The 17,614-nt window shown below is 39.4% G+C and overlaps 1 protein-coding gene across 2 annotated transcripts in view; it reads left to right on the top strand.

Annotated features, from left to right (window-relative positions):
* Nucleotides 1–6,452: 6,452 nt before the first annotated feature.
* LOC148419888 (E3 ubiquitin-protein ligase NEURL1-like) overlaps nucleotides 6,453–17,614 on the top strand; it is a 31,287-nt gene continuing 20,125 nt past the window's right edge. Inside the window, exons 1-4 of one of the 2 annotated variants that reach the window (XM_088422107.1) lie at nucleotides 6,453–6,680; nucleotides 9,779–9,844; nucleotides 9,937–10,170; nucleotides 11,506–11,827. In XM_088422107.1, coding sequence (XP_088278233.1) covers nucleotides 9,779–9,844; nucleotides 9,937–10,170; nucleotides 11,506–11,827 — 622 coding nt within the window. In that variant the 5' untranslated portion in view covers nucleotides 6,453–6,680. Of the gene's footprint in view, nucleotides 6,681–9,778; nucleotides 10,171–11,505; nucleotides 11,828–17,614 lie in introns of both variants that reach the window. The other variant, XM_088422105.1, reaches the window with a different exon arrangement.

Here is a 17,614-nt window from a genome sequence, read left to right on the forward strand (position 1 = left end):
GAGCTTAATGGGCACGCTTAAATAGTTACTGATGATAAATGTCGCATTTCATTATAAACACGCTTTATTCATGCTTTGTTTACGCCCTGCGCCGGTTCACATTCCGACACGGTCTGGGCCGCCCGCTTTACAGGCTCTATATTGGTCTAAACAGTTTAGAATAGTGCGCAAACAATGGGTGAGACTGCAAACAGCTGCACTGAACGGCGCGATAATACACCGTGCAAAAGTGCTGTCATGCTAGTGGTATGCGCTCAGGGTAGATAGTGAAACCATCTAAAGTTTTGGGCCACTGTAGTGGATTTAGGCGAAACGGGGCTCGGAGATAGACCCTAGTCTTGATATTTAAATCATTCAGGCCCAAAGACGCCTTATTTTTTAACTCATTCAATCCCAAAGGCAGATTTTTACGTTTTTTGTTTTGTTTTGTTTTTTTATCCCAGGTACCACTATATATATATATATATATATATATATATATATATATATATATATATATATATATATATATATATATATATATATATATATATATATATATATATATATATATATATGTTTTTTCTTCCGATTATTTTGGAGTGTTTAGCTAAAGGAGGGTCTAAAAATGATTGGTATTAAATTAATCAAATAGTAAAAAAACTTGAATAACCGAAACTATAAAATTATTTTAGTATTTTGTATGTAAAAGTTACTTTAGTACCTGACGTTATCAATTACTTTAACACATTTGTATTTACAGTAATAGTAATAATAGTTTGTTCTTTTCATCCTTTATCATTTAAAGTAATCAATAATTTTACAATTTATTATTATTTACAAAATAAGTATACCTAAAAGTGTATCTATTTTAACATTAACTAAAGATGAAAAAGCGATATAAATCAACTTTCATCAAGTATTAACTACCTTTTATAGTGTTTATAGGGGTTACAGGTAAATCTAAAACTGAAAAAAAAATAACCAAGTGCAGCATTTAAAAATAAATATGCAAAACTTTATTCCATCATATTAATCCTTATTGACAGAGCGTGCCTTTTTTGTGTTACAAAAATGTGACCTACCTTGAAAGTCGTGTTGTTCGAGCAATGATGCGCAACGTGTTTGTTAGAAGAAAAAAAACACACAACACAACACAGTTGGCAATCGGAAATGGAAAAAGTAAACACAAAAGTTGCCAAGTCAAAAACTTAGCACGTAAAGACATGTGATAAGGGGCTGTTTTGTTCTTCCTTTTAACTAAACCAATGACTACTGAAACACGATCACAAAAATTTGAATATACAAATATCAAACATGCTAATAAATCAAACTTACTCCACCCTCAAATCTTTGACCTCAAGTAACCCTTCCCTTAAGCATGTTAATGATTCTGAAGAAATGTTAATCTAAAGTGAAACTGGATCTTTTATACGTGCAAGCATAAGTACTGGGTGCAATTGTTTATGGCAGAGTTTATGGAAAAAATTATTGATAAATACATGCATCATCTTTATGGCGTTTATGGTCGTTACAGATACCTGACCAACTGTGATATCATTTTCGGTTTAGAGAAAGGAGCAAAATGGCCGCCACCGAAAGTGGATAAAAAGAAGTTTTGGTTTTTGTTTTTTTCCATCCACATCCACAGAATGCTATGTTTGGACTAGCGCATAAAACATATTTTCACGAAAATTTGGGGGGGGTTGCATTTACCAAAGTCAAAGTTGATCATTTCAAGGCTTTCACATGCAAAAAAAGGCCTCATTTGGTTCAGTGTCTCTGCCATAAAATAAATACCATAATTTCCAAAAATATAAGACACATTTTTTTACCCTAAAAATGAAGGTAATGTAAACGGTAACATAAAATTTTTCATTGGACGCCATTAGAGGAAGCTTGATCTGTCACCCACACAAGCCGAGTTTTGACACACATTTTTATACCAACCGTATTTTTACTGATAAGAAATACCGTAACGGGACAAGCTAGAGGGCGGAAATCAGTTAGCTTTTAGCAGCCTGTGCCTGTTCCACCTAGCAGCAGCTCGTGTTAGCTGAGGCCGTAACAAAAGTGTTTTAATAAAAGAAGCAAGCAGACTGAACCAACGTCCGAATCCATCCTTGTTTGCACGATGGAATACTCCTAAGAATGGAGAAGATCATGTAAAGGTTATGTTTCCACTTGATTCAATTAAGAGCGGCAAGGTGTGAAGCTGTGCGCACCACAACACAGAAATGTATTCCGTTTAACTCGCCTATTAATTGTGGTCATGTACACGCAATTATAAACTTGGTGAAAAACGAATGGTTCGCAACTTTGGGTATTTATGGCAAAATGAACTCAAGCTGCGTCGTGAGGAAATGGAAAAACTGCTTCAGGCGCATTCAACATTACACTGGCACAGTGTTCACTGACCGATCACATTGTGGGAAATCTTAACTACAACTTTTGGATATGAGCACAAGACCAAAATTTACAAAAGAAGAGATCTGTTCTGCTACAGTTTTTACATTGTCGCGACACTGTAACATAGAAAATACCAGAATTTGACCCTAAAATTAAGGATGCGTCTTATATACGGGTACGTCCTATGAAATAATTGTCACTTTCAATCCCTGGTGATAAACACACGATCGATTCATCGCCCTGCGGTTTTCGCGTCCATGTATAGGCTCCACGTCTTGGTAGATATCATCTGAAGCTCTTGTGTGACTTTGGGAATTTTCCCACAAGTCAATAGTGTTTTTTGTTCAATGTGCACATACATTCTGACCAGCTGTCAAGATGGTGGCACAAGACCCCGTCCCCCAGCCAAACCCCACCCCGCTAGGCAGCTGCTGCAGCGCCACGCACCTCGCCACAAATAATCCACACTTGCAGGAGGTGTGGCACGTTGCCCACGGCGTGTTCAAACCTTTCAGAGAGAGCTTGCAGGCTTTTCAACATGGAAATTGGCGTGAAATTTGAGCCCGGAGTGGGTGTTTACATGTTTAAAATAGTCGTTCTTTAAAGTTATTGACAGTGGGTGGGGCAGTGGCTTCTGTTTGACAATAAGGGTTGTTGTTGTTGAACTTTTGGGGATTTTTCGAACGTTCCTCAGTCTCGTGGGTTTGCAGGAATTGCAACAAACATGACAATACACGTGAGACCTGTTGTTGGCAATGGCAAAACTTGTACAACTGATTTTTCTGCCAAGTGTGGTCTAGAATAACCGTTGTTGATATACGGTTGTGGGTCACAAATTCCAACTGCAGCGCCTTGATGGAGAGGCGTTCCTCTATTGTTTCGATCATCATGTACTTGCACGTGCATCCCCGGTTTGTCCGGCTCACTCAGTCGTCTTCCAAGTTGGAATATTTAACCCTTTTGTGGTATTTTGACCATTTTGGGCCTTTTTTTTCCTTGGAGTATTTGAGCTAAGGTATGGCATAATCCTGGTAGTGCGATAACTAAATGGTTGTAACATGTCGAACGTTGACATGTTGTCACCATCAGGGTGAAATTTCAGCTCCCTGGTATTTTCTTGTATTTTTTCTTGATGTAAAGAAGAAAAAAATGGACCCTGTTTAATCTATTGGCCGATTATGGCTTTTTTAAAACAACTGCCAAAAATAACAGGTGATATTTGCCAATTATTTTAACTAGTTTTCACCTTTTAAAACTCTATTTACAGAAGTTGCACATAAATAACACTGATGCCAGTATTTATTAACCAAAAATAATACAATAAACTTGTGTGTGTGTGTGTGTGTGTGTGTATGTGTATATGTGTATATATATATATATATATATATATATATATATATATATATATATATATATATATATATATATATATATATATATATATTATGCTACAAAAAATATTTGTCAAAGTTTATCCGTGCGAGGATTTTCCTCCTTTTGTCCAAAATTGCTTGGTGTCAATAAAATGACCTATTTTTAAACAGTGATTACTAAATAACAGAATAAGGCAGAGGCTTACTTTCTTTTTCCAAGTAAAGAATGGGATCCAGTCTTTCATATGGTCCCATCACGTCTACATACCCAATAAATACAATATTCTGTCGGCCTTGAAAGAGGCGTCAAAATGCCTGAAATCGGCTGGCAATTTCCCCAACAATACTATGTATTCTTTCAGAAAAAAAATCATCAGCCTCAAAACATCCATATGGGCTGTGCCCTACTTTTTTATTACGAGTTTTTCGATTGGGGTTTTATGTTGCCGATACCGATTATTCACAAGGCAGATTGTCTGATCCCGAGCTAAGCTAGTGTTCTTATCAAATGTCAAAATCCACATTTCTTGATTGCTAGTTGGGGTTTTAAACTTTAAACTTTCAATTGATGCTGTCGTAGAGATACTATGTACTGATTCTTTGACGAAGATGCGGGCCACGCTAGTCCAAACATAGTGTAACACACCCGCTGTCATATACGAACACCAAACCGATTTCCTCCCGCTTCATGCTAGCCGCAATCAGTTCGGATTGAGACGGCACCTTATTTTACGGCCCTGGCTACCCACGCAAGTTATGTAATCGCCAAGGCCACGAGGCAGATTCCTGCAAGGAGCCCGCGGGGGGCGAGTACCATCGCACCGACCGTGAACAAGGCGTTAAATGTCTTCGGAAATCAACGTTTTTTTTCCCGCAGGTTTTACTGAGGCTGTAAACCGCGGAGCGCAATCAACACTACCTTGCAAACTTTTCATCTGGAGCGCGTTGATTTGATTTCCAGCCACCGTCGGCCCGAAGCCGATCACGTCCGCGCGCAGTCATCACCGCAAGTCCATCGTGCGCCGTCTGTCATAACACATCAGTGTTTTTAGCCCCCGTCATGTGAAGAAACACTCGGTGGAGTTATGGACGGGCAATTTTCGAGACTGATCCAGGTCAGCGGTTATCGGAGGGCCGGTATCAAGCATGTGTTCACTGCCACATCAAATTCAATTTCTGTGGTATGCCAACAAAAAATATTTGCTAAATTCTTCTCTCAGGTTACTAATATATACCCTCAGTTTGCTAATATGTACCCTCGGTTTACTAACGCGGTTTCCTATGGAGCCTCAGTTTATTATTTATTATGAATCCCTTCCCTCAATTTACTAATCCGTTCCCTTAGTTTACGAATCTGCGTCCTCACTTTATTCATCCATGAACTCAGTTTACTAATCTGCGACATCAAGTTATTAATTTGTTCCCTCAATCTACTGATCGCTTCTCTGAGTTTACTAATATGTGCTGTCATTTTATTAACCTGTTGCCTAAATTTACTAATCTGTTCCCACAGTTCACTACTCAGTTTATTAATCCGTTCCCTCGGTTTTTTATTTGACTTCAGATTATTACTTTGTGCCCTCAAATTACTAATCTGCACCCTCAAATGATTCATTTGTTCCCCCAATTTACCGATCTATTCCCTAAAATTATTAATCTGCACTTTCAGTTTTTTAATCTGCTCCCGTACCCTCAATTTTTTAAATCTGATCCCTCACTCTACTAATCTGTTCCCGCAGTTTATTCATCTGTGCGCTCAGTTTATTAATTTTGATCCTCGGTTTACTCATCTGCGCCCTCATTTTAATCTGTTCCTTCAGTTTATTCATCTGTGTGCTAATTTTTACCCTCACTTTACTAATCTGTGCCCTCAATTCATTAATTTGTTGCCTAAATTTACTAATCTGTTCCCTTATTTGAATAACCCTGTGCCCTCAATTTATTAACCTGTTCCCTCAATTTACAAATCTGTTACACCCTCAATTTACTAATCTCTACCCTCAATGTACTAGTTTGTTCTATCAATTAACTAATGTGTTCCCTTAGTACACGGGTGTCAAAGTCAAGGCCCGGGGGCCAGATCCGGCCCACCACATCATTTTATGTGGCCCGCGAAATTCTGATTTGACTTCCCAGTTTCTGACTAAAATAACAAACTTGCAAATTGCCTTCAACTTTTAATTGTTTGGAGGGACACACACAACCATTTAATATACATTTTGACACCCACGCATTTTGTCCTATAATATTCATCTGTATTCTCAATTTATTCATTTGTTCCCTCAGTTTACTAATATATACTATGCTGGGATAGGCACCAGCAAGCCCATGAATCTTTTCCTGATTTGGAACCTCCCAAGTCACATTTTTTTGTTGAATACAGCGTGTGTAAGATAAAAAATAGAACTTAATATAAACTTCAACATGCCTAAAATAACGTCCAGGATTTTTACAACCACCTGTTGCCTCCCGAGAGTTATCAACTTTTACAGATGGGCACCTGTTTTAAAATACACTCAAATCGATTTGAAATGTTTTTTGTCATTTGAAGAACATTGCATGGAGAAAATTGTGAACGGATCTTCCCACCGGGCTCCGCCTCCACTCGCACCTTTTATGCAAATGATGCACGCGTGGAGCATGTGCACTCCTCTCGGGAGCCTATTTAAGATTATCGTGTGTGTGTGTGTGTGTGTGTGTCTAGTCAACACTACGTGCAGCAGCATCTGGAGCACGCGTCGCACACGCTCGCCTTGAAAACACGACTCGTGCATGCGTGCGTGGGTGATGAGGCGTTCAAGGACGCGCTTTGGAACGCGATTGTCGTGGATGCGCCGCTAAATTCCCATCGGAGAGGACCGTGAACGCTTCTTGCATCCGGCAGCAGCAACATGGGGGGGCAAGTCTCCAGACACGATCGTAAGTCTAAAACATTTTTAAAAATCGCATCCAGTACAATTATTGTTAGCATTTTTTTTTAATGTTATGGTTCTTTGTACAGTCTTTGTGACGATTTAATTAAGAAGCTGTTGGGCTAGTTTGAACGTCCTCCGGGCTACTTTGGAATATCACATGACGATTGCTTTGCAAATAAAACGTTCCTGAAATGCAAGTTCTTACTTTGCCGCAAAAAGAAAAACATTCGTTCTCATATTGCCTGCATGAAAAGTTTCGTTTGCGTTTATTTTATTTTTTTTTATTTTCGTTTTGATGTTTCCGTCTTGGCTTTATGAGGATCATAACATCTCATAATAGGATGCAATCTGGTACAAAGTGGTCCTCACTACTAATTGCGAGGTCCGCCTTGTTACTTTATATTCTTGAACTGCTTAGCGTCATTTGTACTTTTTTTTTGTATCCTGCATAAACGTGTCAACATGTTTTTCTTCCCTTTTTTTTAAATATTTTTATGTAAGTTTCTACATTTGCCTATCTGTGAACTGAATTTTACATCAACATTTTTTTCTCTGCATTTTTAATTAAGCTAACAAGCTACCTATCAATCAGCATGCCTCTACTTAATAATGCATATTGTGTAACAGATATGACAATTAATATAGTACATGTCAAAAAAAGTTCATAACATGCTTAAAAAAAGCAAATTGCCTAACAGATAGCATATCATAAATACACATCATATTATGTAAATGAAATGCTCATAACTGGCTAAAAATAACGTTTTCATAGCATTCAATCGGGCCCACTAAGCAAGAAATAAAAATATACTTAATAATGCATATTGTGTAACAGATATGTCAATTAATATAGTACATGTCAAAAAAAGTTCATAACATGCTTAAAAAAAGCAAATTGCCTAACAGATATTATATCATAAAAACACATCATATTATGTAAATGAAATGCTCATAACTGGCTAAAAATAAAGTTTTCATAGCATTCAATCGGGCCCACTAAGCAAGAAATAAAAATATTGATGGAAATACCTCGAAAAATATGTTTTTCTAACAGGGGCAGCTACCCCACGATATCAGGTTGGACGCATAAAAATTTTTGTCAATTAACTTAGTGACCATAAATCCAATATCAAGTCCAGCCAATGAAAGTGCTCATTTTTGAATCTTCAAACGGCTATGTTTGCAAATATGACCGCGTATGATTCGCCCTCAAATTTTCATTATGATTCTACATCATCACCAAGGCTTGAATGATTCTGATGAGGACACCAAGGGCACTTTGCCGCGATATTGACCTACTTTTATTCAATTGAACGAGGAATGTTTTTGTCTGTACACCGCCAATCGGATCTGGAAGCAGACATAAAACTGGACTCTATCCTTGCCAAATTTCACCCCGAGGGCGTGCTGTTTGTTGAGTAGTGATATCGGTTCCACGTTGGAAATTCTTGGCTGCCCTCTCATCGCCCTGGAACCCAAAACTGCACATAACAAATCCCTCTCAGGGTTTTCTTGATCTCGTCCCACACAAGGGCCCATCAATCTCTTTTTGGGTCCAACCTGCGTGTTTGTCATTTTCAAGTCCATTTCCAGCTCAGTGTGTCCTAAACAAGGGGAGTTGATTATGTGCGCCCCGAAAATGAAGCCTAAGAGTTAAACCTGATGAGATAACACCGAAAACCTCCTAAGGTTCATCTGCACACTCGAAAATCAGATAGGCAGAAAAGAAGACTAGACTTATGAAAGATACGTAAAAACACGTCTTTGGGATTGAACGAGTGAATGTTTTCGTGGCAAATTGATTGATATTTGTCTTTAAACCCATGTGCGCTATTTTGTCCAAATCTTGGAACGTTACATCAAAAGGAAACCATTGAAAGAAATCAACAAGGAAGCTGACAATAATTTTGAATCTTGAAAGTCCCAAAAAAAAAACGCCGACTTGTTTGAGTTCCCACGCACCGCTTTGAAATCAACACAACACTACTCAAAAACTGCATTCAAGTCCCCATTTAAATACCCCAAAAAGTCGCTAATTTAGAAGGATGACACCGATAAAGATAATGCTTTCAAAATGCTTGCGTTTCCATCAACAGAAACGCACCTAACCAACTTTTAATCAACAAGATATTAAGAACAATCCGGGAAATTAAAACCAGAATGAATATTGTGTTCCTCTGGACACAATCCTGTTTTTTTTTCCCTCTAGACATGACGTATTACATGACATCACACGTGCCGTATGGTTCAAGCATTCATCACGGTTTGGACCAGGACAATTGAGCCTTGTTCAGCAGAGAAGAAATTGCGTGCAAAGAGAGCTCGAAATGCAGTTGATTGTGATTCTTGGCCAATGAGTTTAATGGAGATTAAATGTCGACTGTCCGAATCGCACGTGTTAAACCGCCGCGTGACACTCTTGGAATAGAAACGGTGATATGTCTGAAGTAGCACCCAATCAGCCTTTACCCATCCCGGCTGTCTCGGCTTGATTGATAATTTGTCTCCGGGGTGCAAACCTCTTGACGTTGCAAGGTCAAGCAAAGCAAAGCGAGAATAGTGCGCTTAAGCCTCAAAACACGAGGAAGCGTTTTGACGTCAAACATTTGACTTCCTGCTTCAGACGTCTTCTGAATGTGGCTCCGATGCGTTTTGGGCGCGTTGACACAATGACAACTTTGTCACCTTGTCAAAAGCATCAAAGAAATCACAATGCAAAGCGTCATCGCAATAGAATTTGAAAGCGTCTCGATTGACATAAGTAAGACCTTAGTCACGTTCTATAATTGGACTTTTTGTTTGTTTTGGTTTCGTTTTCAGAGACAAATAAGCTCAATTGGAAGCAACTTGTATATGCGACCAGCTCTTAAATACGGATTCTTTTATTTTAGGCCCCTTTGATGCACTTAAAGCATTTTTTTTTCAGATTCAGAATAAGCCGTGACCAGTATAAACCGTTTTTAGTTTTCATAGATAATTATCACATTTATAGTCACTGCAGCGAGTAGGGGGCTGTGAAATGTTTCCAATTTCCTTGGAAGGGCTTTGCGAAAAATAATTGAGTCACACAGGTATTGATCAACCAATAATTATGTGTTACAGATGCCATGTTTGGATCTGTTCCCGTCTCAGCTATTCCATCTTCCTCAAATCACTTCAATCACTCCAGTGAGTGTTCGGCGGTTCATTGTGCCTCAGTTCACCACAAGCACGCCCGTGACTACTCGGTTCCCATCACGGCCCTGCCTTCGAACTCACAGCACCACCAGCACCACCACAAGCCGACTCACCGCCCCGGTCCCACCTTGACTTTGCCGACCAAGCACGGACAGATGCCGGCCTGTCAGCCGCCATTGTTTTTCCATCCGACGGCGAAGGGCTCGCAGATCATCATGGGCGAGTCGCAGAAGATCGTTAGCAGGAGAGGAAGCTTCTGCAACGCCATCGTTTTCAGCAATAGATGCGTGGCGGTCAACGAGGTGGTCCGGCTGAAGGTGAGATAGATACTTTATTGCTTCTCGGAGATGAGTGTTTGACCATCTTTTATCCGTCCATCCATCAACGTGTTTAAGTATTTACTAGCCCGCCCATTATAATCAATCGTTCCTCTATCAGTCATCCATTTTTAATCATTTATTTGGCGATCCATCGGGTCCCATCTGTCAATCTACCCATCCACCAACCAGTCCGCCCATGTATCCCCGTTCATGCATTTATCAACATCCGTCTTTTATTCCATTCATCATCCTCTTCAACGTCATGTCCCGTTTATCAAATTATCCATTCAAACCCCTCGAGTCCATATATGTTAATCCATTGTCCTGTTCATCCATCGTTAAAATTGTGTTAAGCCTTCATCATAATGTCCCATGTATAAATTTAACTATCAATTTCTCCAATCATATTACCATGTCCATGTTTCTATTTAGTCATTTTCCCATCATTAAACCCATCATCCATAAATCGGTCATTCCTATCTATCTATCTATCTATCTATCTATCTATCTATCTATCTATCTATCTATCTATCTATCTATCTATCTATCTATCTATCTATCTATCTATCTATCTATCTATCTATCTATCTATCTATCTCTCTATCTCTCTATCTCTCTATCTATCTATCTATCTATCTATCTATCTATCTATCTATCTATCTATCTATCATGCTTCGCTAGCTTGCTAGCAAGCTAGCTAAACATCTATATCTTATCTATCATGCTTAGCTAGCTAGCTAGCAAGCTAGCTAAACATCTGTCTGTCTGTCTGCCTATCTATCTATCTATCTATCTATCTATCTATCTATCTATCTATCTATCTATCTATCTATCTATCTATCCATCCATCCATCTATGAACCTGAAACAAGACATCCATCATTTAACTATAACAAGCAGTATTTGCTTGTTCATGTTTTTCCGCCGCAGTGTTAGAATAGACAGCATCATGTGATGATGAACGAAAGTCCTCCTTCACACCTACTCGCCTTCTCACCTCTTTTCTCTCATCTTGTGATTTCACACTTTTGTATTTGCGTTGGCCAAAGAGAGGGCTCAACTAAAGTTTCCACATCAGCTATCAGGCCATGTATGTCTCGAAAACAGAGGGCAGAATAGAACTTGCCGGTTGAGGAATGCTGTTTTGTAGAGCTAAAGCAAAATGTTCGAAACATTTGAGGTGCAGGTAATTCGATACGCATTCTTCTTTCAGGCTTGTTGAGGGTTTAGATTCTCGCTCATTGACATCTTGTCTTAAAATACAGTCATCAAATTATCGAATTGCTTCACACACTAGCTTTATAACCCTCCGTTCTTGAATGTACCCCCCCAGATCACGGGTATCCACCAAGTCTGGCAAGGTGCTCTTCGCATTGGTTTTACCATCAAAGACCCATCGTGGATGAACTCCCAAACCTTGCCGCCGTATTCGTGTCCAGATCTGGTGTCAAAGAGCGGCTACTGGGTTAAACCCTTGCCGGAGGAACTTCTCAGCAGCGGGACCGTCATCTCTTTCTGGGTCACCAAAAAGGGTCGGGTGCTCTACCGAATCAATGAAAGCACCCCCAGACGGTTATTCAGGAAGGTGAGCTCTTATCTGCCGCTGTGGGTTCTCGTTGACGTCTACGGAAAGACCAGAGGTGTCCAGCTTCTCGGTGAGCTCACGTTTTACTATTACCTTGTTTTTTCACTAGAAAACACACGTATGTCTGATGCTACGTACATCTTAACAGCTGTTCCCACCTTCCTCGCGCCCAACCAAATAGCTTTGTGGAAAAAGATTGCGGGAGATTAGGTTAGATTGTAAACGCCGTGCTGGTTAGTCACAAAGAAATCTCCCTCAAGGGATGTTGCGGATGAAAGAAAACGAGCCATCGGGTCATCTGCGATCGGCGTTTTCTCCCTGATTCACTTCTCGTAAGTTGGTCCGGGGAAGGGTTTGCGAAGAAACAGCTGTGTCCAATTTTTAAAAACCGTGCCAAAAAAAAAAAAAAAAAAGCAACGCAACGGTTGCATTGTCGAACTCCTCCGGTTACATTTTTATAACCCTTTCCGAGAAGGTCTCTGCTTCACATCTCAGAAACGAGGCTGTCGACACTGCAAATAAAAATAGAAGAAGGGGCTCCTGTATGGTGGAGTTCAAACCATTTAACCTTATTTCTCGCCGTGCGGTTGAAAGCAAGTGGCACGTGCTATCTGGGCTTCCCGCTATCTTGAGGTCCGCTGGCCTTGCGGTGCTGCTTGTCCAAGAACAAGTGGAGTGTGTTGGTCATGCTGAGAGGACTGATGATGTCAGGTCTGCAAGGGATTGTTTTTTTTTTTTTACCCTCCCCAGTCTGCGGAATGTCTCACTCCAAACGTGACTTCGTTTAGGTGCCTCAGGTCTAAGGTGCGGCCACACAATGTTTGTAAACAATGTCCATGTCAAAGATAAATAAGGTCAAAGTTATTCAGGTTGTAGCAGACCCTGATCGTGTACCACAGTTCTTGCTTCGTTTTTTTTTAAATTACCGTATTTTCCACACTATAAGGCAGGGGTGTCAAACTCGTTTTTGTCGCGGGCCATTTTGTAGCGAGAACTTCCTTCATTGGGCCGATATGTTGAGGAAACCAAGTCGATTTTAAATGATCTCATAGTATTATTCCTGTACACAACAAATTGATGGCTTAGTTGTTTTGAAATCAGAAGTAAAGCGTTCTAGTTTGTTCATTTATTGTTTATATTACTGTAACAGAACAAAACAAAAAATCTCAACTTTATTTTTCATTATACACGACAAGCTAGAGTTTAGCAAGGGTCATGGAAACTTACATGATTTGCTTTCGCGGGCCGCATAAAATGACGTGGTGGGCCGGATTTGGCCCCGGGGCCTTGAGTTTGACAATAGAATAAGGCAATAAGTACAATAAGTACAATAAGGCGCACCGGATTATAAGGCGCACCCTCAATTAATGACATAATTTCAAACTTTTTTCATATATAAGGCGCACCGGATTATAAGGCGCACCCTCAATTAATGACATATTTTCAAACTTTTTCAATTACAATATAGTAATACTCAAAGTAATACCAATAATAACTCAAATAATAACTCTAAACTCTCAATAGCGCAATAACTCAATGTCAATATGAATCAGAATCAGATTCAGAATCAGAATTGCCTTTATGGTCATTGTATAGCATACAACAAAATTTGGGTGCTACTCCTTAGTGCATTTCGTTAAAAAACAGAATAAATAGAGTAAAATAACGGTTTTATAAATACAATGTTTAAAACAACACACAACAACAGCAATATCTCAATATTGATCCATATATAAAGCGCACCTAATTATAAAGTGCGCGTTATAGTGCGGAAAAGTCGATAATTTATTTTTTTAACATACAAAGCTGTTTTTAATCGAAACGGATAAACACCTTAAGGGCCTAGATCAGACGTAGGCACCCTGCATGTTTTTGATGTCTGTCTTCGACGTCAAACCTAATTCAAATCATCAACTCATCAGCAAGCTTTGCAGAAGCCTGATAACGATCCTGACAATTGAATCAGGTGTGTTATAGAAGGAAGATATTGAATACGTGCAAGATATTGGCTCTGTAGGACCGGAGTTCCCAACGCCTGACATAAATCAAGGCATTTTTTCCCTCTTTTCCCCCTATGTATACAATATACCTACCATGCATATTTTTGGAGTGTGGGAGGAAGCCCACGCAGGCTTGGGGAGAACATGCAAACCCTACAGGAAGCCCAGAGCCAGGTGGATTTGAACTCTGGTCCTTTCCCATTCACTGCGCCATCAAGCCGCCCTTGATGTAAATGTCATTGAAATTCATTCATTCACGCCCCGAATCCGCCATTAAATGTCATTGTGTTGTTCGTAACGAGAGTGGTGATCAACAGCTGGAATAGAATAGTCAAGCCGTTATGCCATGACACGCCGCCAGGAACAACTTCAAAATAAAAGCATACCGAGGCATTTGTGTCCATATATTTAGTAAAGTACGTTTTATTTTGAAGTTGGCCTTCTCACCTTGTTCCTGGCATGTTTTACTGCCATCCAGAGAATTAACAATTGTTGATAAGAAAAAAATGCCCTGAGCGTTTTTTTCTTAATTTCTTGAGGACTCGTTTCAGCTCTAATAGATATGTAAATCATACCCCACTTTATTCTCTATCTGACATCGTTTCGTCCTGGCAGTAAACACGCACTTGTGGAAAAAGCTTTTCATACTCGCATATGTGCAAGTTTTCTCTGGAACAGTGGGGTTGCTTTTGGCGTCCTGGCGGCATGCGCGCACCAACGCTACACCAGCTGCGAGAACAGGCCCGGTTTCCACCTGCTGTGGGCTACGCTATCTAACAATCAGCCCACGTCTGCAGCGGTTGTTTTCAGGGAATACAAATGGAGCGTGGCGCTGCGAGTGAACTCTAACAAGTGTTTGGAATGGCCCGCCTGGGATGACCTTGGTTTTACTTGAGATGGGAGATGAATGCGGCGGAGAGTTCTTCGTTTTGGGTGGGCCTCGTGGATAAGGGGCAAAAAAAATAATAATAACATCCAGGGTTAGCTTTTGAAGTCTGCTTAGTTAAAGGTAACAAAAATGGCTGATGAAATACTATGTATGAGTTCTAAGAATGTTTACTTAAGCACTGGATTAGTCAGGCGTTAAGTAGGCAAACATTTCAATCCTAAAGACATATTTTTACTGTTCTTTTTAAGCCATTCAAAAACAAGTCCCTACCTAGTCATTAATTTAGTAATAAATTCATTTTGTAGTGGTAAAGATTTCTGATTTCGCAATACAGTACATGCTCTTAATTGTACCTTTATAATTGAATGTTTTTGTTTTTTTACATTTAATTTTGTTTTTCTGATTTCGCAATACAGTACATACTCTGAATAGTATCTTTATAATCGAATGTGCAAATCTTTAACACACAATCAGGTATAAGAAAGTTAATTCAGCATGTTTAATATCTCAGTAGAACCAATGACATGCGACAGTGATATAACAACATCTAATCACGTCCTTCTCATTTAATCATTCAAAAATATTTCACAAATCCTCACATGACGACAATTGATTGTATTTCAAACCCCCAAGCAACCTTGGAAAAAAAATTCCAGGAGTTTAATTATTGATGCTTTTGATGGTGCATTAACCTTGGCCATTTATTATTGTGAGAATGCTCTTTGTCGGGCTACTGGCAAAAAATGTTTTTGTGACCTTACAATGCCCTACTAAAGTGAAAGATGTGATTACGTAATGGAGGAAGCGGAATTCATTCGAAGAAATCCAACGAGCCTCGGGGGGTGGGCTAGACATCTCTTACATCATCACCTACGCTCTCTCATGTCAATTAATGGTGAGAGTCCCTTGGATGCTTTTTTTTTGCAGAACCAAAGGCCCTTTGAGCATCTAGGCGGAAACAGAAGCGTCCTTTCAAATTTGCTCTTTGGTGGATTTGTCCGATGCACTTTGGCAAAAAATGCCTCAGTGCGATATTTTGTGTGAAAGTGTCAGGCCACCGCTGCTTTTTCTCAGCAGTCACGGTCGATGGAATTATTTTTAGAAAAAATAGACTCAATGGAATTAAGGAGCTAATATATTTTGATTGTTTTAGCTTCTAAAGTTAGAAATGTGTACTAGTGGTTAGCATGCAAAGTATTTTTCATATGTTTCATATTGAGCTGGGGGAGAAAGTTGACCAAGTCGGGTAGGTATCAGACTTTTATTAAAAACAATATTACATAGAGCTTCCCAAAAACATAAGATAAGAACTTCCGAAAAAGCTTTAAGGCAGTATTTTCCGAGAATATAACACTTAACTCCGGGCCTAGAGGGCCGGTATCCTGAATGTTTTCCAGTTTTCTCTCCTCAACACACCTGATTCAAATGATTAGCTCATTACTAAGCTTTGCAGGATCTTGAAAATGATCCGATCATTTGTATCAAGTGTGTTTGAGAGAGAAGGTTAGAAATCTCGCAGGATACCAGGTGCAAGGACTGGAATTCGACACCTGTGATGTAACATCTCACTACATCTCGATAATGGCTCAGTATTAAGTGTTAAAATTTTACCCAATCAATCAAGCATAAAACAGCTCAGTCCACTCATCTAGGAGAAGAAGAAGAAGAACAGGAAGCTTTAAACCTCATGTAATATCATTGAAACATTATCTTAAAGACACTATAAAGACACAATATATGTGTATGTAAAATCTATATGTGAACAAAATGGTAGTTTGTTTTTTGACCCTAAACGCTCGCACATTCATGCTAATCACAATAGAATGGGCAATTTTTTAAATTTATTTTATTTATTTATTTTTGGGTGGGTTTCCAAAAAATCGTATCTGTAGAAGACTCGATGATCGATTTGAAAAAGCTTCGTTAGTGACCGCCCTACGCTCGATAATGTTTTTATTGCGTTTAAAATGTTTTTTTTTGTAGTTTTTAAGTGTGGTTAAAAAGCCTGAAGGGTAAACCCGGTCTCATCAGTCAAAATTTTTACATAACACGCGTCCTGCAACGTATCCCCACAATGAACACATTTTCATTTATAAACAAACACGTTTGTTTATATTTAAAAGCACTTTTCCCCGAATTAGGTCGTACGCCACATTCATTTTCATCCCTCTAAAGTGGCGCCCATGCGGGAACGTTATACATTCCCGTCATCGCAAAAAAGTAACCCCTTTCCGTCGGGCTGCGAGTGTTTGTCTAGCGGTCTCGGAAGACCGCCCCGGTTCGTACGCGCGTGCTGGATTTCCGCCAAGTTACATAAGGCCCGTAAGTCAAGCGCATCTTTTGATGGATGCAAGAAACTCCGTTGGGAGTTTGTTGACTCAAGGTGGATGAGTCACTTGATCACTGACATGTTGCTGAAATCAACTCGTCTCCGTTGAACTATGGAGAGAAATCCCACCGTGTATTTCTTGGCTCTCGGGTGATGAAGACGAAGGTGAGGACATCGGTCAGTATGTTGAAATAGGAGAGGAGATAACCTGCCGTGTTCTTTTATATTTCTTTCTAGAACACTAAATCCCAACGGTTTAGTTTATGCCTCAAGAGACCAGGCTAGAAGTTTGCTCCGCAAAGTTTGTGTGGAAATAAATATACAGTAGCTGTAACAGGGACTATTTACAGTGTAGATTCGCAAGGGAGATGATTACTCCTGAGTTTTTGCTGTTAGCATAGCGAGGATTAGCATTTTCCAACGCAGGGAATCTTGTCATTTCCTTATTGATTTTGTTACTTAATTGTCTCTTTTCTGAACACAAATTGATGTCAATCCCTTCAGTGCCGTAATGTTTTGTTTTCTCAGGCTGCTGTCTTGAGATAGGGTGGAATACCAACTATTAGCATGTTAGCATTTCATCAATTCTCATTTGAAATGGTAATTATGAAATGGTATTTGAAAGGCAAGCTGTAAAAC

The sequence above is a fragment of the Hippichthys cyanospilos genome, chromosome 8, assembly GCF_059441005.1.
Source record: "Hippichthys cyanospilos isolate Australia breed blue-spotted pipefish chromosome 8, RoL_Hcya_1.0, whole genome shotgun sequence".
Classification (NCBI taxonomy): Eukaryota; Metazoa; Chordata; class Actinopteri; order Syngnathiformes; family Syngnathidae; genus Hippichthys; species Hippichthys cyanospilos.